The sequence below is a fragment of the Electrona antarctica genome (genome assembly GCF_951216825.1).
Source record: "Electrona antarctica genome assembly, chromosome: 15".
NCBI lineage: Eukaryota > Metazoa > Chordata > Actinopteri > Myctophiformes > Myctophidae > Electrona > Electrona antarctica.
The window spans coordinates 4,709,838-4,734,537 of NC_136796.1; the positions used below are offsets into that span (position 1 = coordinate 4,709,838).

General features: G+C 42.3%; 2 protein-coding genes across 2 annotated transcripts; both read right to left on the reverse strand.

Moving 5' to 3' along the window:
- Positions 1-660: 660 nt before the first annotated feature.
- Positions 661-8,504, reverse strand: LOC306938373 (uncharacterized protein). Its single transcript, XM_079522518.1, has 5 exons — positions 7,986-8,504; positions 6,041-6,796; positions 4,450-4,556; positions 3,071-3,340; positions 661-1,505 (listed from the first exon to the last, which is right to left on the reverse strand). The coding sequence occupies exons 1-5, from the start codon at positions 8,257-8,259 to the stop codon at positions 891-893; spliced, it is 2,022 nt and encodes a 673-aa protein (XP_079378644.1). The 5' UTR covers positions 8,260-8,504; the 3' UTR covers positions 661-890.
- Positions 8,505-9,883: 1,379 nt separating this feature from the next.
- Positions 9,884-20,226, reverse strand: LOC306938715 (uncharacterized protein; the record flags this gene model as incomplete). Its single annotated transcript, XM_079522981.1, has 16 exons — positions 9,884-10,024; positions 11,691-11,773; positions 12,156-12,256; positions 12,711-12,859; positions 14,197-14,263; positions 14,391-14,557; positions 14,890-14,972; positions 15,355-15,455; positions 15,907-16,055; positions 17,394-17,460; positions 17,588-17,754; positions 18,092-18,174; positions 18,829-18,923; positions 19,390-19,526; positions 19,960-20,029; positions 20,137-20,226. The coding sequence occupies 16 exons, from the start codon at positions 20,224-20,226 to the stop codon at positions 9,999-10,001; spliced, it is 1,635 nt and encodes a 544-aa protein (XP_079379107.1). The 3' UTR covers positions 9,884-9,998.
- Between the last annotated feature and the right edge of the window lie 4,474 nt (positions 20,227-24,700).

The window sequence follows — 24,700 nt, forward strand, 5'->3', positions numbered from 1 at the left end:
CAACAGGCTCTGAACAGTAAACATTTACGTCTCTATGACTGCTTTCTAGGGTGGAATATTAGCAATAAAGATGTTTAACCCTCGTAGTGGATATAGAATCTAGCAGTCTATGCAGGTGATTTATAAAGAAACAGGACATTAAAAGTCTTACAGCTCAACATTCACAACATACTGGATCATTAATCCACTGAGTAAACTACCTGCTCATCACCAAGGTTGTTGATGTTGTGGAAACCTTGTTCGTGTCCAAAACCGTTCCTTTAACTATTATTTTGTCAAAATTGTTTAGCTGGAATTAACAAAGGTCTCCCTTTGTTTCTTTCTCTCGTGTTATTCCCCTCCTCTTTTCTTCTCTGTAGCACCGTCTGCAGTCTTCTCCTCGCTGTGATCTCACCGTCTGCAGTCTTCTCCTCGCTGTGATCTCACCGTCTGCAGTCTTCTCCTCGCTGTGATCTCACCGTCTGCAGTCTTCTCCTCGCTGTGATCTCACTGTCTGCAGTCTTCTCCTCGCTGTGATCTCACCGTCTGCAGTCTTCTCCTCGCTGTGATCTCACCGTCTGCAGTCTTCTCCTCGCTGTGATCTCACCGTCTGCAGTCTTCTCCTCGCTGTGATCTCACCGTCTGCAGTCTTCTCCTCGCTGTGATCTCACCGTCTGCAGTCTTCTCCTCGCTGTGATCTCACCGTCTGCAGTCTTCTCCTCGCTGTGATCTCACCGTCTGCAGTCTTCTCCTCGCTGTGATCTCACCGTCTGCAGTCTTCTCCTCGCTGTGATCTCACCGTCTGCAGTCTTCTCCTCGCTGTGATCTCACCGTCTGCAGTCTTCTCCTCGCTGTGATCTCCAGCATGAGTGTTCGTATCAATGTTCATACTTTCTTTTTCGTTTCACCGTCTACTCCGTAGTGTCGTCTCCACTGTTCTCCACAACATTATTATCTCCGCTCTGTCGTTTCCTTCCCCTCCTCTTCTCTGTAGTGCCGTTGCCGCTGTGAGTGCTGTTCATGTGAATGTTCAGGGACCTTTTGGCTTGGAAGCGGCTGCCGCAGATGGTGCATACGTAGGGTTTCTCCCCGGTGTGCGTCAACTCGTGCCTCTGCAGGTCCACGGCCTGCATGAAGCCTTTACCGCAGCCGATCACCCGACACATGAAGGTCCTCTCTTTGTTGTGGAACTTCAGGTGTCTGTCCCGGACATGCTTCTGGAGGAAAGTCTTGCCACAGACGTCGCAGGCGAACTTCCGCTCGCCGTTGTGGATCTTCATGTGCATCTTCAGAGTTCCCTGGAGTGGAAAATCCTTGCCGCACTCTGCGCAGCTGAACGGTTTCTCACCCGTGTGGACTCTCATGTGGATGTCTAGAGCGGAGGCGGAGGGGCAGCCCTTCCCACACATGTGACACACGTGGCTCTGCTCTATGTGGGACCGCAGGTGGACCGAGAGACTGTGTGTGTCCTCGGTTTGATGGCCGCACAGACCACAACTCAATGATGATGGCGATGGCGATGACTCCTTGACACAAAAAGGGGGGGAAAACAACAACATTACATGTATTATTACTATGATGTTATGTCAAGTCAAGTCACCTTTATTTGTATCACATTTAACTCATTAAGACCCGAGGACCTTATGTCAACCTTATATTGCTATATACGTGGTTCTCGTTTATTTTTTCATGTCAAGCACGCCCAAAACTACATGTATTTGGCCGTGGACTCCCATCTCAAAATATTTTGTTCCAGGGACCCCCAGAAGCAAAGATTTGTTCAAAGTTAAAAGTGATAACTTTAAAAATATATGTCCAAAACTCAGCTGCCCGTCTGCTCACCAGTACACGCTCCAGAGACCACAACTTTTCTATTTTTTTTAATAGCTAAAGTATAAAATAGTTAAAGTGGTTCAAATCTAAATTGACACACACAGATGCTTCCATGGTTCTAATAGGTTAAAAACAACAGTAGTTGACCCAAAGTGCTTTCCATTCAAAATATCATCATAAACACCTCATAAAATACAACATAGTAAAATAAATATATACCTCGTAAAAATACAGCATAATTAAAATAACATAAAAAAGCAATACTATAAAAACTAGAGTTAAAATACATTCACTGATCAAAATAGACCATAAGTTAGTTTCCCACAGACTAATCTCTCAAGAACAGATTCTGAGCTGAGGAAACAAACAGCAGAGGGCACTGTTTTTCCTTTTTTGCTGATGGGTTTCCATATTGTCCACAGACTGACTGTTGTCTGTTATGTGACAATAAAGCTTGATTCCCATTCTTATGGGGTTGGCACGATCATAAAAGATATCGTTGTGCAAATAATTGTGCAACGATATCTTAGATTCGATGAGGAAAGAAACACATTTAATCCATTTTGAAATGAGGCTGTAACACAGGGGTTCTCAACGTTTTTGGCCGGGGACCCCCGGAAATGCTTTGGCAATGTCTCGGGACCCCCGCCCCGCCCCCTCCCGACCCCCAATATAAATTGACTGCTACAATAACCTTAAACCATTTTGGGCGGGAACCCCTTTTGGTGTTTTAAGCATTGTTATAATTTAGCTATTGAAAAATAGCAGATCTACAAGCTCATAGCGCGCCACCGAGTGGCGCGCTACGAGCTTGTAGGTCTGCTATTTTTGAAAAATCCTGAAAAAAAAAAAAATATATATATATTTTTTTTTTAAATAATTTGGGGACCCCCTAAAATAATTTGGCGACCCCCCGAGGGGTCGCGACCCACGGGTTGAGAACCCCTGCTGTAACAAAACAAAATGTGGTAAAAGTGAAGGAGTGTGAATCCTTTCTGGGTGCACTGTATATACTGAACGTACCTGGGAAAAAAAGGTCGTTACCAACATATAAACATATAAAATAAATAATGTACTATGGCCAATATATTTAGTAATTTTATACTTTAAATAGTGGAAATGGCCAATCTACAAACTTGAGCTTGTAGATCTGTTCCCATTCCCATTTTTTAAAAATGGCATTGTGATAACCGCGATTATTTCAATAAAATTGTGAACGGGTGAATACGTAACAATGGTGACGGCAGGTGGGTCTTACCTTCACGTGCGTCCGGACGTGTTTCATAATGTCTTTCTTCACGGAAAACTCTTCTCCGCAGGCTTTGCACTTGTAAGCGGGGTGCTGTCTGGGGCGGCCCGCCTCCGGCTGCTCCTCGTTGTCGGGACGGTGTGTGATCCTCTGGTGGCGCAGCAGCTCCGGTCTCGTGCGGAACTCTTCCCTGCAGACGGCGCAAACGTGCCGGCTCCTGTAGTGTTTGGCGGCGTGTCTATCCAGAGAGTGCCAGTGGTAGTACGCCTTCTTGCACACCTTAGACAGACAGACAGACAGACAGACAGACAGAGACATTTATTAAACCCAGTATATTAAACTCTATTAAACTAACGATTATTCGCATGAGGGAGCACAGCAGTTTGAGTACAGACACGCTCTGCATCAGGCAGGATGATTGTATAGCGCAGGGGTTCTCAACGTTTTTGTCCGGGGACCCCCGGAAATGTTTTGGCAATGTCTCGGGACCCCCGCCCCGCCCCCTCCCGACCCCCAATATAAATTGACTGCTACAATAACCTTAACCCATTTTGGGTGGGAACCCCTTTTGGTGTTTTAAGCATTATGTTATAATTTAGCTATTGAAAAATAGCAGATCTACAAGCTCATAGCGCGCCACCGAGTGGCGCGCTACGAGCTTGTAGGTCTGCTATTTTTGAGAAATCGTGAAAATATTTTTTTTGAAAATAATTTGGGGATCCCCTAAAATATTTTGGCGACCCCCCGAGGGGTCGCGACCCACGGGTTGAGAACCCCTGGTATAGAGCAGGGGTAGGCAACCTGGGAGGGTGATCACTGGCACACTGGCGTAAGTGTGAGAGAGCTTTTTCTTTCTTTTAAAATGAAGTGAAGAACTGAAATGAAGTAAAATGACGTCACTCTCGCTACTCCTGGGACACGGAAGTATGTTTTACTGTTGAAAATAGCGAAGCGAATCCCCGTTTTTGGCGAACTAGAATGCGTTTGTTTGATCAGCACCAGAATTTGAATTTTGAAGTAAGAAATGAAGACAGAACATTGCCCATCTGGTCAAAACCATGGAGAGTTCTAGATTAAGATATACGAGCCATTCCTTCTGAGTCGTAAACAAGGAAGTGAAAGGGCAGTGCGCATGCGTGAAACAGCAAGGAGTACGGTGCAGAAGGAGAGGCCACCCAAAAACAAACAAATAAAAACGATTGTTTTGTTTTATATCAATAAAAAAGCCCTAGACGTGTCACGTGTATACACGTCCAAGGCCACCTACGGTTTGATTAGAAAGGACGTGTCCAAGGCCAACATTGTGTTAATTGCAGTAAAACATCTGGGTGTGAATGTGACATTAGAGACCAGGCCCATTGGATCCGTAGGGTTTAAATGGAACCTACCTTACACTGGTATGGTTTCTCCACCTGATGAACTGTCATGTGGCGCGTCAGGCATACCTTCATTCTGAATGTTCTGCCACACACCTCACAACTGAATGGTTTCCCTCCTGTGTGCAATAGTGACATTTTAGCTAACATAATTGTCGTACGAATGATTTAATTGTGTTTTTTTGGCATCGAAAATTGGACCATATGAATAAAATTGACATTTCACTTTTCGGCTTTGTAAAGCACTACCGTCTACTACCCCAAGCTCACACCTCAGGTGGAATCACCCGGAGGGTACTACCAAGCCACACCCTAGAACGCCCCAAGTCAAACACCAAATGCCTTGATAGGAGCTTTCTACACTCTGCTATAAGGCCTTCCCCCTGCGGTTGTTGGAGATATTACATCTAGCAGTGTTCACGCCTTCAAGAAGAGGCTGAACCGCCTCAGTATGTGACTGTAATCCCACAAAGCTCAAGGACTGTTATTCATCCAACATTCAGTTTACACATACACCTGACTGAGTAGCTGCAGATCATTGATAGGCTCTTTGAATGTGTTTGTCTTATAGCCTGTATCTGCTTAAAGGGATAGTTCAGATTTTTTGAACATAAGTTGTATGAAATACTTGCCATTAATATAGTGGTTGCAACTGTATTAATTGATTGCCCAAGTCCCATGGTGGGAGTTCTGCTCTGGTTTTGGTGAAATATCAAGTAGTTCCGGTCATTTTGTGGGGGGCACTGGGGGCCACGCAGTAAAAGTAAATTAATCCACAAAACTAACGTAATTTGTATTGTTGACCTATTTCTAAAATATTAGTGCAACTTCCGTTCTTTTTTTACCCCTCTATCACACAGAACTGTGTTTTTTGTGTCCATATCACTACGCCCAAAAAATAGTTCCATGTGATAGAGGGGTCAAAGTTGAACGAAAGTCGCGCTAATATTTTAGAAATAGGTCAACAATACAAATTACGTTCGTTTTGTGCATTCATTTACTTTTACTGCGTGGCCCCAGTGCCCCCCACAAAATGACCGGAACTACTTAATATTGACCAAAACCAGAGCAGAACTCCCACCATGGGACTCGGGCAATCAATTAATACAGTTGCAACCACTATATTAATGGCAAGTATTTCATACAACTTAAGTTCAAAAAATCTGAACTATCTCTTTAAGCTTAATTAAAAAGAAAAAAAAGAAATGAGTGAAAGTTACTGGTACCGATGATCAAAGGAAATAATCTACCAAAACGCCAGGCCTCTTATTGCTTTCTAAAGTTTTTCTAAAATAGCATGAATAAGCTCACATTGGGTCACATGCTGTGACCTTGTTGATCGTCTATTTCCTCTATTTTTGAGAATGTACCAGCCAACATTTTCCAAAAAAAACCAAGGCTGATAATTGTGCAAAATAATTGCAATTATCTCAAATAATTGCAATCAGGCGACTGTAAAATTTGTGACAGGAAAATTACATTTTTATTTATTTTTTGTTCTGGTCCGCGAACATTTTATGAACCGTCAGCCGGTCCGTGGTAATAGAGAGGTTGGGAACCCCTAGTCTATACAATACCATACAATATAGCACAGTAGGCTTACCTGTGTGAACCTTTCTGTGTATCTTCAGACACTGCGTAGTACGGAACTTCATCCCACATGTGCTGCAGGTGTTACAGTGCTCTCTGTGAGTTTCAAGGTGACCTTTCAGGTCCCGGTTGGACGGGAACAGCTCCCCACAGAACCCACAGCGACACTGTGTCTCATCGCAACACGACCTCATGACATGTCTGAGCAGAGCGTCCATTTTCTGGAAGGACTGGGAGCACACCAGACAGAACTGAAACTTATGTTCGTTTAACGTCTCCAGCGGACTCTGTCCTTCGACTGAATTTGACTCTAATGTTGAACTCTCTGATTCTGGACTCTTTAATGTTGAACTCTCCTCCTCGCTCTCTCTCATATCAACCTCAACCCCAGGGTCATAATCTTTATCATCATCATCATCATCATCATCATCATCATCATCATCCTCATCCTCAACAATACAGCTGTCTGGGGACAGCGCTTCATACTCATCACTGGCTGGTTCTGGACACGGTTGGCTGCCATTGGTTGATTCCGATGGAGGTTGGCCGTCATTGGTTGGTTCTGGACAAGGTTGGCTGTCATTGGTTGGTTCCGAACTAGGTTGGCTGTCATTGGCTGGTTTTGGACAAGGTTGGCTGTCATTGGTTGGTTCTGAACGAGGTTGGCTGTCATTGGTTGATTGTGAATGAGGTTGGTCGTCATTGGCTGGTTCTGGGAAAGATTGCCAGTCATTGGTTGACAGTGTGTTGCTTAGATAATGCTGTAAGTCTAGGGGGGGTGGGAGAGAGGGAGAGAGAGAGGGGGGGGGGATTAAAATAAAAATAGATTTGCCTTTAGGTTTAACTCAATTGTTTCTATCCGGTGAGGGCATGGAAGGCAGAGATACAAGTATATGGACAGCAGTTTTATAATAAACTGTATTTGTAAAAACATAAGCAAATAATGAACATACACATTACATTATGAAATATGCAATTATGTGTTGAAATGTAAACCAAATTACTTGAATGAGTTGTAGAAAACAGCCCCGCCACAAAAATTACAGAAAACAGAAGAGACATGTTTACGGTATTCTCTATTCTAGGAGATTTGCGCAGTTCTTAATAGAAGCATTCAAACTATAAGACAACAGATTATTTATGTTTATGCTGTATTTGCTGTGCATTGGTTTGTTTGTGTCTGTATTGTTTATAAATAATAAAACAGAGTTATAATTTGATTAATGATGGGCAAACGAAAAAGTTCATAGCACAGTAGGCTAGCCACACACACACACACACCATTTTAAGAAGTTATACATCTTACAATATAAAATATAAAGGAGTCTCTCGTACGCCTGTAATTAGTGATGGGAGATTCATCGGCAAACACATCGGTATCTGCCGATATTGGCCATAAACCAATTAATCGGTAATCGTATATTATCGTAAGAATCGGATTTAGCAGATCATTCATTGTATTAAAATTATGTTGAAGGAGAAAAAAGCCTGAAAAGGATGATGAAGGCTGCAAATTATATCAGTGTTGTGCTGGGGAGGCCTTTGAAAGAGTCAATACTTTAGCCCCTTTCGGGACCCTCGGTTACCTTTTCAGAATTTTTGACGGCGGTACCCTAGGGTCCCTCATCGGTTATTTCACTCTCCATAGGACGCAGATTTACCTACTCTCGGTTCACAGAGACCATGTTACAATTGTGTTTATTTGCATTGAACATTTGGAACACCACAATTTGTATTTCAGTTTGCCACTGTAGCCTAGACATGTTGTGGTGTAGCAGAGTGGCTCACACACAGCCTCAGCCTGATTTATCAGTTTATTCAGATTCCATGTGACTTGTTTGTGTTTAGACTCAAATAAATCGGATTCCATCAGATTGACTGGATGTGACTGCAGTCTAAATGGGGCTCAAGTTAATTCCACCACAGGAGTTCTGTCAGAAATAACAATTTGTACCAACCTGTATCTCTGTTCAGTTTCTGTGTGCCGTGTGGGTTCAGCCGGGTGTCCAACAGCGCCCTCTGGCGTTCCAGAGTATCTTCAAAGTCGTGCACGGTGAGATGGAACAGTTCCAGGACGTCTTCAGCCGCTTCCATCAGAACCTTCATCACCACACGATCCACTCTTTCTCCTCTTCCTCTCTTCTTCTTCATCACGACGTCAACATCTCGAGCGGCACGCTGCATCCTCTTCCTCACATCCACATCCACATGAAGCCAGATCTCACAAGACATTTTGTTTTACTATTTGTTAAATTCTCTCCTTTTTTACTGAATTCAAATGTGGGTTTTTTTATGAAGCGTTGCCTCTGCTTAATGTTTTAAAATGTAAAGCTAATTGAATTGCCATGTTGCTGAACTGTATTTTACAAATACACTTCTCCTCGCCACTGACTGCTCTCTTCTCTGCTGCGGCCACTCTATGGCTGCGGCGCGAACGAAAACAAATACAACGTGAGCGACTTCATGTTCCGGGTCAACAAAACAACGCCTGGATTCCTGAATAAAATAAAGAGAATAAAGGAGAAGAAAATCACACAGCCCCCTGCTGGAGGGAAAGATAAACTCACTGGTCCACAATTCCTTTTTTAACCCTGGCTACCCCTCAGCCCTTGTCCCTTCCCCCTACATAATGAGTGTCAAGGGGTAGGGGGATAAATCATCCCCCTAGGAATTGGAACGTCCCTAAATATTGAACGTCCCTTGTACATATTGATATATTTATATACAACCTGTTCTCAGAAAATAGCTGATCTGCAAGCTCACTACAGGCCAGTGGTCCCCAAACGTTTTCATTTCAAGGACCCCCAAATTGACACTAATTAGCCCGCAGACCCCCATTTGAAGAGATATGCCAGGGACCCCATAGATTTTTACGAATCTAGCAGTGTCACGGACCGCCAGTGTGATATGCATTAGTCCATGCATGTTGACCCCCATTTGATGGCATTTCTGTCTCTGGGACCCCCAATTTATATTGTAAAATCAATGTTAATTAACTCTGAGAGTGTACAAATGGACCCTTATGGGTCCATATAGCTCATTCTGACACCTGCTCAACAGTTGTAGGCTACCTGATTCATTGATTATTGTATTAACAGTTTGTATAGAATGGGTAAGGACTATAGGTTTGAGGTTTGAGGTCCAACACGAGGTCAGATGTAGAGTTGCTTTCTGGCTCCATACTGTATGCAGATAGGTGATGATCCAGTCTTCTCCATGAGAAGCCAGGCGTGACAGCCATATAGGGAGCATGTCTTCAAAGGTGATTTAAAGCTAGTGTAACTATTCGATAGCATGAAAACAGGATAAGACTGGCCTCTTAACTTCCTTACACTAGGGAATGGAAGGTTAAATCAATTCAAGCGTGAACTTCCTCTCCTGATTTGTGTAAGCTATTATAGTCAGCTATAAAGGCAGCATGTGTTAAGTTAGCCAACAATCTGAAAAGCAAATATTTATAAGCATGATTTTCGACACATCACATGCTACTTAAAGCATAATGAAACTTTGCCTGAGGTCGCTGGCTCGGGCGCCCTAACTAAATCATTAGAGCATGCCCTGGGCTACATCTGTGCAAAGTTTTACGCTTTTAGACGAATTAGCGCGACATATCCCTAAGCTCCTCCACTACATGAAATGTTCTTACAATGGAGACACACTGAAATGGAATGAAGCAGTAAACACATGCATATGTTTAATGTACTTTTATTATGGAGGCCGTTAGTACAAGTCAGCAGGTTGAATCAGACAATCCACTCATTAGTATACACACACAGAAGGAAACCTCTGACTACAGTACGCATCAGCCCATTGACTATTGTAGTCAGTAATCACACAGTTTTGATCTTACTCAATGTAAAACCACTGGGTGTAGTCACATCCATTTGCCCTCCAACACAGTGTCTCTCAGTCCAATCCAGGTTGCTCTTGTGTTTTGCTCAAATTTCCTTTTGAAGGTCAGGACACCATCATCACCACCACCATGGACGCTGGGTGCCTATACACAAGAAAATAAAGGTGACCAAGTTGGCATAGAAGAACCATTTTTAGTTCTATGAATTTATTTTAATGGTTTATTTTAATTTATTGTAATGGTTCTATAAAGTTGGAGTGCTTTTGGAATATGGGAACTACATAAAAATGAAGCTAATGAAGGACATGATTGACCTCTCCTGATGTATCTTCCTACTATAAATGCGCCACGTCTCTGTGTGCGTGCGTGTCTGCGTGTGTGTGCGGTTGTAATGCACGTAACTCGAGAACCGTTTGCCCCACCGACTTCATATTCGACACACGCGTTCCACAACCCCGCAGGGAGTGCAGTGCCTGGACTCGAGTCGGTCGGACCCACGGTTCTCCAGAACCACTACAAAAGGCTCTGGTCAGGCTCTGCCAGTGCGGGTCTAATCAGCCTAAATCCCCTCATCTGTGCAGTTTCCAGCCTCTGCCTCAGCCAATTGATTGCCATGGCAACCCCACACCTGACAATTAACCACAGTCAGTCAGTTTGCCCTCTTCACACAGATACAGAGATCTCCATGTGGGACATAGACAGACAGTTAAAACGGGCGCTGTGACAAGTTGACAACGGGTATTATTAGGTTCCCAAGTTGCATCGTTCTCAAGTAGGCCGGTAGCCGAGGGGCATGTACAGGTCTGTCTGTTTTACCCATTATAGGCGGGAACCCCTTTTTGTAACCCTACCCTTCTGGACGGGAACCCCTCTTGGGGTTCTGTACAGTATGTACAGTATTCAAAAATTACGAAAAAATATATGCTGCTATATAAATATTTGAAGTTTTTCATAAATTTAGGTCAGTATTTAGAAAGCGATTTTAGAATCGGCACAGGCCAACATGGGTTCAAGTGCAGAAGAGACGGGAGACCCCTGATACTGAACGAACACTCTAAATAAAGTGACTATAGGAGGGTGTACTTTTGGTACGCTCAATCTCATGTGTCATTCGCCAAAGTTGGTGTAATGGCTTCATTTGTGCGTGTCGCGGCTGTAGCTCATTTTTGCCTCACAATCAAGTGGACTCGCTATTTCCCAAACGTTTCGCCCGATTTCACCGCATGTAGTACATCTCCGCCCATTTTACCACCATAAATGTTAACCGTAAACTAACGTGATGATGTTTATGATTATCGTCAAGCTAACAGTGCGTGGGTACCATAGAGTTATAAACAAAACTGTCCCAGGTCGGGAAGCACCGCATATAACAACTTGTAGATCAGCTTATTTTGGCACACGATTCCTTCACTCCTTGCTGAACGTTAAGTTAATAAAGTCAATCTCACGTATAATGCGAAAGAAGTTAATCTATACAGTTCAACATCACGACCAAATGTTGGGTACAATGTTACATATCTTATTTGAGGTTTGTTGACTATTAATTGATTCAGCATGAAGACTAAAGCATTCTAAATAAATACATATGTATACAAGCCTTGATCCTCGATAATTCACCTGAGCTGACGTGAAAATGAGCGGACTGTCACGACCCAAAAAATTATAATTAATCGCACACGGAATGTAGAAATGGTCGGGAATTACGGTACGCTCAAAATATGAGCGTAAATTGCTTGATGAATCTGGCCCTATATGATTACTGAATATGCTCTAACCTTTGAACAATCAAAAAAAACCTTTGGTCACTTACTGCACAGCTTGTCATCACAGCTGTTGGGGCAATCACCACAAGATGGTCCAGCCATGTAGGGGTGGGTGGACCGTCTGTCACCGCTGAAATGAGGGACACAACCATTGTTGATTTCGTCGACTAATAATTCGTCGACTACCTTTTTTCACTGACGAAAACTAAATGGAAACTAAATGAAAACTAAGCTATGATGACTAAAAGCAAGACTAAATATATTGACAATTTCATCAACAAATAAAAACTAGACTAAAATGTTAGGAAGGGACTAGTGGACAAGTCTTTACACTTGGTTGCATGCTGTAAAATCAGTCAAGGGCTCAAGGCCTGCCAAAATACATTTTAGTCGACTAAAGCAACTGTAAATTTAGTCGACTAAAATATTGTAATAGTTAGTCGACTAAAAGTAGACTAACACTAAACATTCCAGGTGACTCATTGTGACTTTGGGACAGTAGTAGTACTTACGCTGCGCCTGGATTGTACTGACAAACATAATGCCATGTCCACTCAGAGTAGGGGCAGTGGGCCACGCCACATCCTATCTGGTCGGTGTTGTACCACACAATCTGGGCAAAACACACACAACACAACATCACTGTTTAAAGGGCCAGCTTATTTTAATGATGTTTAGGACACAAGAAACACTTTCCTGGGGGTTTTATGTGAGTAATATGTTTTTTAGTTTTTTTGGGGGGGGGGGGGGGGTTAAGATATTTTGGCCATGACACCATGTTCATGACCAAACATCTTTCATGAAAATGCAGTCTCACTTTAACTGCAGTGACTGCAGTTTCTGCCAGGGGTGAAATGTCCCTTTAAACGTTTTCATGTCAAGGACTGGGGCGTCATTTAGTGTATAGGCCTACTTAGTGTAAAAGATGATGCCAATACTTTCGCACTTTTACTCAAGCAAAACCTTCAACACAGACATTTCACCTGTAACAGTGTATAGGCTATTGTGATATTGCAATATTTAAGTTAATACAAAGTCAAGAGTATTTCTTATATGACTGGGTGTACCTGTGTGAAGATTCCCACTTCTTGTCCATTGATAGATCCCGTCCCGTACTTCCAGTTCTTCACCCCACTATGCCATTCCTCGATAACCTCGTCCCATGGCTGCATGGTCGGCTTGGAATACATGATTGCACTGTTATAGTCCGTAATGCCTATATACAGAAAGAGAGAGAGAGAGAGAGAGAGAGGCTGCAATCTTCTTTCAAATCAAATCATGTGGATCCTGGACTGGCGTCCAACTAAGTCCGTATTTCCATGAAAGATGAGTGATATGCCCAGTAAAATATACACTTTCACTGCACAGTGCAGTATATGTATGTACAGTTTGTTTTATATTATAATAACAACCAGTATTATAGTATATGCATAATGTGTGGTTGAACTAAGATGTGTCATTGATTGATTCCCTTCAGTTCAAAAAAGGAACACGTAATTTTGTTTCCAAATAAGGGAAGGTTGGGAACCATAATTACCACACATACTTGAATGATGTATTATAAATTAAATTGATATTAATATAAACAAATAATAATAATGTATTATTATTATTGCGACCAAAGGTCGCAGTTAACTATGGAATTGCACATTTCCTGTCGGGCTAAGTGTGTGTCGGGCATCGTATATGGTGCCCAGGTCCCATGTGACATCATCAGGGATGGAGATGTGGAGAAACTGATGTCCATATGTTGATCCTTCCCCATCCATCCTTCCTCTTTGATGTCTCCCTTTTGACTTAATAATAATAATGAATTGCATTTTTAGAGCGCTTTTCCAAGTGCTCAAAGCGCTTTACAATGGTTCATTCATTCATACATTGGGAGGTGAAGCGGCGAACAGTCGACGCCAGCGTCCTTACTTCCCACATTCACACACCAATGGTGGCAAGCTAACACCGACCAACTCATTGGAGGCAATGTAGGGTTCAGTGTCTTGCCAAAGGACACTTCGACATGTGGACAGGAGGTGCCAGGATTCGAACAGCCGACCCAGGGATCATTGGACGACCTGCTCTACCTCCTGAGCCACAGCCGCCCCAACTTATAACTTATATCTGTCATTCAAATGTCAAACTCTAGACGGACCTGCCCCAAAGTTATGAGTGCAGCCGCGCCCGGCAGCTGGAAAAAACTAGAGTTCTCAATAGGCCCGAAAAGGAATGCCCGGCCCTACATGGGCCCTCATCAAACCCTGTACACTCAAGAGAATCTCCCCGCTACCACCCACCCTTAGATCTCCATATACTGAGCTGACCTGTTCTGACATTCCATATGTTGATCTGACCTCATCAAACCCTGTACACTCAAGACATGCTCCTTATATGGCCAGTACAGAATTCATTCCTTTTTGATCTGACCCCCCATGCCAAAGCTCCAGCGCTCGCCCAGCATTCTGCCGTCAACGAGGCGGATGCGTGCACGCGACCTTGCCCTTTAGGGCGAGGTTAGTATTATTATTAGTAGTAGTAGTATTAATCTTAAAGGGCTCTTACCCTCATGGCTCATGGTACACCTGTTGGCGCTTTTCTGAGCGCTGGCCGCAACTTCCTCACTCCACACCTGTGAGAACGAGAGGACATGTGAGGATGTGTGTTTCCATAGCATTTGACAACGGTCTGCAAGATATGAGCAATGACATTTAAAGATGTCAAATCGCATCTCATCAAACGTCCAGTACGTGACTTACCATCTTCTTCATGTTGCTGGCGGTAGGCGACACACCTCTTCTCCGCGCATTGTATGTGTCCACAATGGTCTGCTTGTCAGCTTCGGTCATCGGGTTAGAGTCACCTCTTCTCAGCGTGTTGCGTGTGTAGGTTGGGGGTGGAGGTGGGGCCTCTATCATTCTATCAACTGAAATGTAGTAGAACAAAATACAACACAAAAGTTTACATTTGACCACAATATGTTTAGTGTCCTTTATCTCCACAAATTCAAAATAATGGTTATGTTTCCAAGCTGCAAAGCTGCCGCTGTGTATTTTGCCATATTTGCCATTGTGTGTGCGACTGTGCGTGCGTGTGTGCATGCAACACTCTAAAGAAACACACACGGAATGTAGAAATGTTCGGGAATTACGGTACGCTCAAAATATTAGTGTAAATTGCTTGATGAATCTGGCCCTATATGATTACTGAATATGCTCTAACCTTGGTTCCTGAACAATCAAAAAAAACCTTACTTACTGCACAGCTTGTCATCACAGCTGTTGGGGCAATCACCACAAGATGGTCCAGACTTGTAGGGGTCGGTGCCCTGAAAGTTACCGCTGAAATGAGGGGAAAAAACAGTGTTGATTTCGTCGACTAATAATTCGTCGACTACCTTTTTTCACTGACGAAAACTAAATGGAAACTAAATGAAAACTAAGCTATGATGACTAAAAGCAAGACTAAATATATTGACAATTTCATCAACAAATAAAAACTAGACTAAAATGTTAGGAAGGGACTAGTGGACAAGTCTTTACACTTGGTTGCATGCTGTAAAATCAGTCAAGGGCTCAAGGCCTGCCAAAATACATTTTAGTCGACTAAAGCAACTGTAAATTTAGTCGACTAAAATATTGTAATAGTTAGTCGACTAAAAGTAGACTAACACTAAACATTCCAGGTGACTCATTGTGACTTTGGGACAGTAGTAGTACTTACGCTGCGCCTGGATTGTACTGACAAACATAATGCCATGTCCACTCAGAGTAGGGGCAGTGGGCCACGCCACATCCTATCTGGTCGGTGTTGTACCACACAATCTGGGCAAAACACACACAACACAACATCACTGTTTAAAGGGCCAGCTTATTTTAATGATGTTTAGGACACAAGAAACACTTTCCTGGGGGTTTTATGTGAGTAATATGTTTTTTAGTTTTTTTGGGGGGGGGGGGGTTAAGATATTTTGGCCATGACACCATGTTCATGACCAAACATCTTTCATGAAAATGCAGTCTCACTTTAACTGCAGTGACTGCAGTTTCTGCCAGGGGTGAAATGTCCCTTTAAACGTTTTCATGTCAAGGACTGGGGCGTCATTTAGTGTATAGGCCTACTTAGTGTAAAAGATGATGCCAATACTTTCGCACTTTTACTCAAGCAAAACCTTCAACACAGACATTTCACCTGTAACAGTGTATAGGCTATTGTGATATTGCAATATTTAAGTTAATACAAAGTCAAGAGTATTTCTTATATGACTGGGTGTACCTGTGTGAAGATTCCCACTTCTTGTCCATTGATAGATCCCGTCCCGTACTTCCAGTTCTTCACCCCACTATGCCATTCCTCGATAACCTCGTCCCATGGCTGCATGGTCGGCTTGGAATACATGATTGCACTGTTATAGTCCGTAATGCCTATATACAGAAAGAGAGAGAGAGAGAGAGAGAGAGGCTGCAATCTTCTTTCAAATCAAATCATGTGGATCCTGGACTGGCGTCCAACTAAGTCCGTATTTCCATGAAAGATGAGTGATATGCCCAGTAAAATATACACTTTCACTGCACAGTGCAGTATATGTATGTACAGTTTGTTTTATATTATAATAACAACCAGTATTATAGTATATGCATAATGTGTGGTTGAACTAAGATGTGTCATTGATTGATTCCCTTCAGTTCAAAAAAGGAACACGTAATTTCGTTTCCAAATAAGGGAAGGTTGGGAACCATAATTACCACACATACTTGAATGATGTATTATAAATTAAATTGATATTAATATAAACAAATAATAATAATGTATTATTATTATTGCGACCAAAGGTCGCAGTTAACTATGGAATTGCACATTTCCTGTCGGGCTAAGTGTGTGTCGGGCATCGTATATGGTGCCCAGGTCCCATGTGACATCATCAGGGATGGAGATGTGGAGAAACTGATGTCCATATGTTGATCCTTCCCCATCCATCCTTCCTCTTTGATGTCTCCCTTTTGACTTAATAATAATAATGAATTGCATTTTTAGAGCGCTTTTCCAAGTGCTCAAAGCGCTTTACAATGGTTCATTCATTCATACATTGGGAGGTGAAGCGGCGAACAGTCGACGCCAGCGTCCTCACTTCCCACATTCACACACCAATGGTGGCAAGCTAACACCGACCAACTCATTGGAGGCAATGTAGGGTTCAGTGTCTTGCCAAAGGACACTTCGACATGTGGACAGGAGGTGCCAGGATTCGAACAGCCGACCCAGGGATCATTGGACGACCTGCTCTACCTCCTGAGCCACAGCCGCCCCAACTTATAACTTATATCTGTCATTCAAATGTCAAACTCTAGACGGACCTGCCCCAAAGTTATGAGTGCAGCCGCGCCCGGCAGCTGGAAAAAACTAGAGTTCTCAATAGGCCCGAAAAGGAATGCCCGGCCCTACATGGGCCCTCATCAAACCCTGTACACTCAAGAGAATCTCCCCGCTACCACCCACCCTTAGATCTCCATATACTGAGCTGACCTGTTCTGACATTCCATATGTTGATCTGACCTCATCAAACCCTGTACACTCAAGACATGCTCCTTATATGGCCAGTACAGAATTCATTCCTTTTTGATCTGACCCCCCCATGCCTAAGCTCCAGCGCTCGCCCAGCATTCTGCCGTCAACGAGGCGGATGCGTGCACGCGACCTTGCCCTTTAGGGCGAGGTTAGTATTATTATTAGTAGTAGTAGTATTAATCTTAAAGGGCTCTTACCCTCATGGCTCATGGTACACCTGTTGGCGCTTTTCTGAGCGCTGGCCGCAACTTCCTCACTCCACACCTGTGAGAACGAGAGGACATGTGAGGATGTGTGTTTCCATAGCATTTGACAACGGTCTGCAAGATATGAGCAATGACATTTAAAGATGTCAAATCGCATCTCATCAAACGTCCAGTACGTGACTTACCATCTTCTTCATGTTGCTGGCGGTAGGCGACACACCTCTTCTCCGCGCATTGTATGTGTCCACAATGGTCTGCTTGTCAGCTTCGGTCATCGGGTTAGAGTCACCTCTTCTCAGCGTGTTGCGTGTGTAGGTTGGGGGTGGAGGTGGGGCCTCTATCATTCTATCAACTGAAATGTAGTAGAACAAAATACAACACAAAAGTTTACATTTGACCACAATATGTTTAGTGTCCTTTATCTCCACAAATTCAAAATAATGGTTATGTTTCCAAGCTGCAAAGCTGCCGCTGTGTATTTTGCCATATTTGCCATTGTGTGTGCGACTGTGCGTGCGTGTGTGCATGCAACACTCTAAAAAAACACACACGGAATGTAGAAATGTTCGGGAATTACGGTACGCTCAAAATATGAGTGTAAATTGCTTGATGAATCTGGCCCTATATGATTACTGAATATGCTCTAACCTTGGTTCCTGAACAATCAAAAAAAACCTTTGGTCACTTACTGCACAGCTTGTCATCACAGCTGTTGGGGCAATCACCACAAGATGGTCCAGACTTGTAGGGGTCGGTGCCCTGAAAGTTACCGCTGAAATGAGGGAAAAAAACAGTGTTGATTTCGTCGACTAATAATATGACGAAGACTGTTCGTCGACTACCTTTTTTCACTGACGAAAACTAACTGGAAACTAAATGAAAACTAAGCTATGATGACTAAAACCAAGACTAAATATATTGACATTATCATCAACAAATAAAAACTAGACTAAAATGTTAGGAAGGGACTAGTGGACAAGTCATTTCACACTTGGTTGCATGCTGAAAATAGCAGATCTACAAGCTAACATTTCAGCAAGTGTAAAATCAGTCATTACGACGCCATCAAGGCCCGCCACAATACATTTTAGTCAACTAAATCAACTGTAGATTTAGTTGACTAAAATCTTGTGATATTTAGTCGACTAAAGCTAGACTAACACTAAAACGTTCCAGGTGACTATAATGTGACTAAAACTACATGAAAACTATTCAAGAGACTATGACTAAAACTAAAATCTAAATTAGCTGTCAAAATCAACACTGCAGACACAACATGAAATACTAAACATCTATGTCCATCTACAGTTCAATTCTACACTATAAGTGTTTCCAAACCTTTTTACCAGATCAGGGCTCACTTGAAAATCTTGCTAATAGTTTGGTGTGTGACTCATTGTGACTTTGGGACAGTAGTAGTACTTACGCTGGATTGTACTGGCAAATGTACTGCCATCTCCACTGAGAGTAGGGGCAGTGGGCCACGCCACATCCTATCTGGTTGGAGTTGGACCACACAACCTGGGCAAAACACACACAACACAACATCACTGTTTAAAGGGCCAGCTTATTTTAATGATGTTTAGGACACAAGCAACACTTTCCTGGGCGTTTTATGTGAGTAATATGTTTATTATTTTATTTTTTTATATATATATATATATATATATATATATATATATATATTTTAGTCATGACACCATGTTCATGACCAAACACCTTTCATGAAAATGCAGTCTCACTTTGACTGCAGTTTCTGCCAGCGGTGAAATGTCCCTTTAAACGTTTTCATGTCAAGGACTGGGGCGTCATTTAGTGTATAGGCCTACATAGTGTAAAAACAATGATGCCAATACTTTCGCACTTTTACTCAAGCAAAACTTTTAACACATACATTTCACTAACAGTGTATTTACATAGGCCATTGTGATATTGCAATATTTAAGTTGATACAAAGTCAGAGTATTTCTTCTATGACTGGGTGTACCTGTGTGAAGTGTCCCACTCCTCGCATAGATCCCCTCCCGTACTTCCAGTTCTTCACCTCGCTATGCCAGTCTGCAATAACCTCGTCCCATGGATTCGTGTTCGTCCCCGCAAACAAGTTCTCACCATATGCTGTCGCTATATACAGAGAGAGAGAGAGAGGGGCTGCAGTCTTCTTTAAAATCAAATCATGTGGATCCTGGACTGGCGTCCAACTAAGTCCTTATTTATTAGTGCAGCCACGCCCGGCAGCTGACTAAAAATTCTCAACAGGCCTGAAAATTAAGGCCCGGCTCTACCTGGGCCCTGTCATCGCTACCACCCACCCTTCTCCATATACTGTATAGAGCTGACCTGTTCTGTCATTTCATATGTTGATCTGACTTCATCAAACCCTGTACACTCAAGACATGCTCCTTATATGGCCAGTACAGAATTCATTCCATGTTGATCTGACCCCCCATGCCAAAGCGCCAGTGCTCGCCCAGCAGTCTGCCGTCAACGAGGCGGATGCGTGCACGCATTATTATTATTATTAGTAGTATTAGTAGTAATCTTAAAGGGCTCTTACTGGGGCTGTGGTTCGAGGTACACCTGTCGGCCCATTTCTGAGCGCTGGCCGCAATTTCCTCACTCCACACCTGTGAGAACGAGAGGACATGTGAGGATGTGTGTTTCCATAGCATTTGACAACGGTATGCAAGATATGAGCAATCGCATCTCATCAAACGTCCAGTACGTGTCTTACCATCTTCTTCATGTTTCTGGCGGTAGGCCACACATCTCTTCTCAGCGCGTTGTGTGTGTTCACAATGGTCTGCTTGTCAGCTTCAGTCATCGGGTAAGAGCCAGGTCGGGCCCCTATCATTGTAAAAATTGAAATGTATAGTGGAACAAAATAAAACACAAAAGTTTACATTTGACCACAATATGTTTAGTGTCCTTTATCTCCACAAATTCAAAAGTAATGGTTGTTTCCAAGCTGCAAAGCTGCCGCTGTGACGTGGATTTGCCATTGTGCGTGTGCGTGTGTGTGTGTGGTGTAGAGCTGGGATAGCCGTGATCCTAAAGTGTGATCCTCATTATTTGTACCATATGGCAGTGGTTCCCAAACTTTTTCGTGTCAAGGACCCCCAAATTTACCCCCAACATTTATTAGGCCGCGGACCCCCCCATTTGAAAACATATGCCAGTGACCCCGATAAGGGAGGATTTCTACGGCTCTAGCAGTGATTCCGAAACATTAATTCCATTGACCCCCCAGTTTCACACGCATTATGCTACGGGCCTCCGATTTAATGGAATTTATATCTCTGGTACCCCAATTTATATTGTAAAACCACTGTTAATTTAACTCAGAGAGTATACAAATGGAACATTTGGTTCCATTTGTACACTCTCAGAGTTACAGACCCATAAGGGTCAGTTTGGTTCCTGACTATCTCTAATTGAGCTAGGTACCCCCTGGAACTCCCTCAAGTACCCCCAGGGGTCCCCGGACCCCACTTTGGGAACCCATGCCATATGGATTGTCTTGTCTTACCCTCAGAGAGTTCAGTCACAGCCAGGAGAGCAAAAAGCACCGTGAGAGCAATGTACACCATCATGCTCTGTGGAAACCACAAGAAAGAGCAGTCAAAATAAAGGTTGTGGAGACATTATTGTTCTTTTTGTGCCAAGATAACGATTAGTAGAAGCTAAAAGCTGTGGTCAGGGTTAGGATAAAACAACAATAAATGTCATTATTACAGCTACAACAATGAGACAAAACAGAAAATAAATATGACAGGCATAATAATGAACGGAAGAACAGAAGGACCAAAAATATTATTAAGAGAAAATTACATGATGAAAGAAAATCTCAGAGTATAATTTCAAATGTGTAAATGGCTATTTAATTAACACCAATAACGTCTAATTCAAGCAGATGGAAAGAAACATGATGATCCGCTGAAAATAGAAGAAACTGAGATTTTATGAACTTACCTCCAGTAGTTTGAAGTGTGTCCTTTCAAATGAAATAATGATGCTGAATGGTTTTGACATGTCTCATGTGCTGCATGGTAGGCTATATATACCCTTAAATTATCAGCCTTAGGGTTGTGTGTGTGTGTGTGTGTGTGTGTGTGTGTGTGTGTGTGTGTGTGTGTGTGTGTGTGTGTGTGTGTGTGTGTGTGTGTGTGTGTGTGTGTGTGTGTGTGCAATGTACTGTACGTCGTGATCAATCAATGCCCCCAGACGAATGTGTGTGTGTGTGTGTGTGTGTGTGTGTGTCAATCTGTGTTGTCATAAATAAGCAGCCGGATCGTCTGTGTACTTTAGTGTCGACTACACTAAATATGCCAGCTGATGCCATACATGTTTAGAACTCCTGTTAGTCCAATGTGTCTTGTTGTACATTGGTTGTCAGTAAACAAACTTAGAACTTAGAATATTTCACTTTAAAAAAAACCTTTGGTCATGTTATCGTCTATACCAGGGGTTCTCAACCCGTGGGTCGCGACCCCTCGGGGGGTCGCCAAATTATTTTAGGGGGTCCCCAAATTATTTTAGGGGGTCCCCAAATTATTTAAAAAAAAAATTCTTTTCACAATTTTTCAAAAATTCTTTTCACAATTTTTCAAAAATTCTTTTCACAATTTTTCAAAAATTCTTTTCACAATTTTTCAAAAATTCTTTTCACAATTTTTCAAAAATTCTTTTCACAATTTTTCAAAAATTCTTTTCACAATTTTTCAAAAATTCTTTTCACAATTTTTCAAAAATTCTTTTCACAATTTTTCAAAAATAGCAGACCTACAAGCTCGTAGCGCGCCCAAAATGGTTTAAGGTTATTGTAGCAGTCAATTTATATTGGGGGTTGGGAGGGGGCGGGGCGGGGGTCCCGAGACATTGCCAAAGCATTTCCGGGGGTCCCCGGCCAAAAACGTTGAGAACCCCTGGTCTATACTCAGGTTTATGTGAACACCCCAGACAGTTTATAAGTTGCTCGATTCAGTATTTAAATATTTGATATTAAAACGAATACAACAGTCCTTTTTTTCCGGTGACTGATACTGCCCTCCTAATTATGTGAGGTGCCCGTGTTTTTTTCATTTATTTATTTTTAATAATTATTTTGGATGAAAAGCATCAGAGAAAGAACAAGGCTCCAAAAAAGAAATCAAAACATAATTATTAAACATAAATGAGAAAAGTAATAAAAAGGTGTTTTTGAGTAATCTAACATGGTTAAAATGGAGTTTGAACTTGAAGTTACAATGGGTTTTGTATAGGAAGGGAGCGGGGCAGCTAAAATGAATATCATCAGAATCATCTTTATTGTCACATCACAGTTTTACAAGTAGAGTTGGGTGAACTTCGTCTTCGTGCACATTTCCCACAAAACTGTCTGGGTGTTCACATAAACCTGAGTGGACGATAAAATGACATCAGTAAAATAAAAAAAAGTATCTTCCATTTCTGCTAATAAGCAAGCTGCTTATTAATATGCTTTGATTCTTTTTGGAGGCTTTACTTAAGCAACAGTCTGGCTATGCGAGACTCCAACAACAAACACAGGGTATTCTATTTGAAAATAACATTCAAACGGCTTTTGATTGATATGTCGTATATTTCATACATTAGGCTTTTGATATGTCGTAGCCTATATTTAATACATTAATATTCAAGATTATACGTAGCCTAATAAACCATAATGAGCAGATATACAGACAAGAGCAGGCCTGCATTAGTGAGGGCCGGGGTTACACAAGAATGCCTGTTGATGCCTGATGATTAAATGAAGGAGATAAGGTCAGTTGCCATTGTGATGAGACAGCAACCATTGTCTTAGAACAGTGCTATGACTCATGACTCAACCCTTGGATCACAAGGTACAGTCACAGAGAGAAGGGGAGTGCAATTGCATAGGCAACACCACTGCATGGAATGGGTCAAAGAGTAAGATGTGGTTTTTAGGTCCCCAAAAATGATTAATTACACATATTATTAATTACAATTCTCTAATAGTTTTTTATGTTCATTGGAGTGTCATCTACTCCCTGGTCTCTCAAGAACACATTTGAGCGCTGCGCTATAAGCGCTGCACTATACATTCAAACAGGGGAGCTGTTTTTCCCTTTTTGTGCCACTGGGTTCTCAGATTATCTATTCCCTATAATAATATGTATATTCATGAATAAAGCCAGTAATTCTATGTTATTGTCATTCATTTAAAATGCCATTTTAAGTGTTTATATTAAATAAAACAATCTAATCTAATCTAACATATAATTTAGGGACTGTCTGCATGTTTGTTTGTTTGTCTGCATGTCTGAGGCAATGCTGAGAGTACAGCATCTTGCAATGGGTCTGGTCCACAAGATTCGATACACCACCAAGATACCCATGCATGTACCTGTCTAGATACTTCCTTAATGTTAACGAAGTCCACACCCACAACACCAGAGGGAGTGCAACGAACCATGTACAACCCAGATTCGGCACAAACAAGGGACTAAATTCTTTTCGCTCCTATGCCACCAAAATGTGGAACGCGGCCCTACCAACAGTCATTAAGACATGCAAATCCCTTGACAGTTGACTCCTTCAAAACCGCTCTCAAAGGGCACCTCCGGACGGCTGCAATTCGAAACTGGCCCCCGTAAAAATCTGAATCCCCCCCCCCTTTTTCCCCTCACTGTATATGTCTCTTTTCCCTTTTTACCTCTATGATGAATTCATGTTCTGTTCTTTGACTATATAGAAGTGTCTATTTGTACGTCTCTAAATGTTTTGATGAATTGAACATGGTGGACCCTGTTGTAAACAAGTGTAATGCTTAATTGGGTCGTCCACTCACAGTTAACAGCCTTTGTATTGAGTTTGTGCTTGAAATGTACTGTAATTCTGCAAACTGTTAATACAATTTTCAATCAATCAATCAATCAATAATGCTTAATTGGTCGTCCACTCACAGTTAACAGTCTTTGTATTGAGTTTGTGCTTGAAATGTACTGTAATTCTGCAAACTGTTAATATAGATCTCCATATATGGAGCTGATCTGTTCTGTTCTGACATTCCATATGTTGATCCTTCCCCTCTTCGATGTCTCCCTTTTAACTGATCCCTGTCCGTTCAAACTCTACCTGGGCCCTAACTGGGCTGGCCAGAGGCCCCGCCTGCGGCCTTACTAATTAGCACACATTTTACACCCTACCTGGCCGGGAAGAAAAGGTCCATATATGGGCATTCCGAGACCTGTTATTTCAGCACGACCTCAGGGTGTCTTACTGGTTTTACTATATATACAAATTATGTGCCCCCGACA

Bases quoted from the DNA above. Each gene is read 5' to 3' on its own strand.
- LOC306938373 (XM_079522518.1), bottom strand. From the start codon at position 8,259: ATGTCTTGTGAGATCTGGCTTCATGTGGATGTGGATGTGAGGAAGAGG. The intron at 3,341-4,449 runs GTAGGTTCCATT...TGTCTGTCTAAG, and splicing joins AGAAACCATACCAGTGTAAG to GTGTGCAAGAAGGCGTACTA. The intron at 1,506-3,070 runs GTAAGACCCACC...TTTTGTGTCAAG, and splicing joins ACGTCCGGACGCACGTGAAG to GAGTCATCGCCATCGCCATC.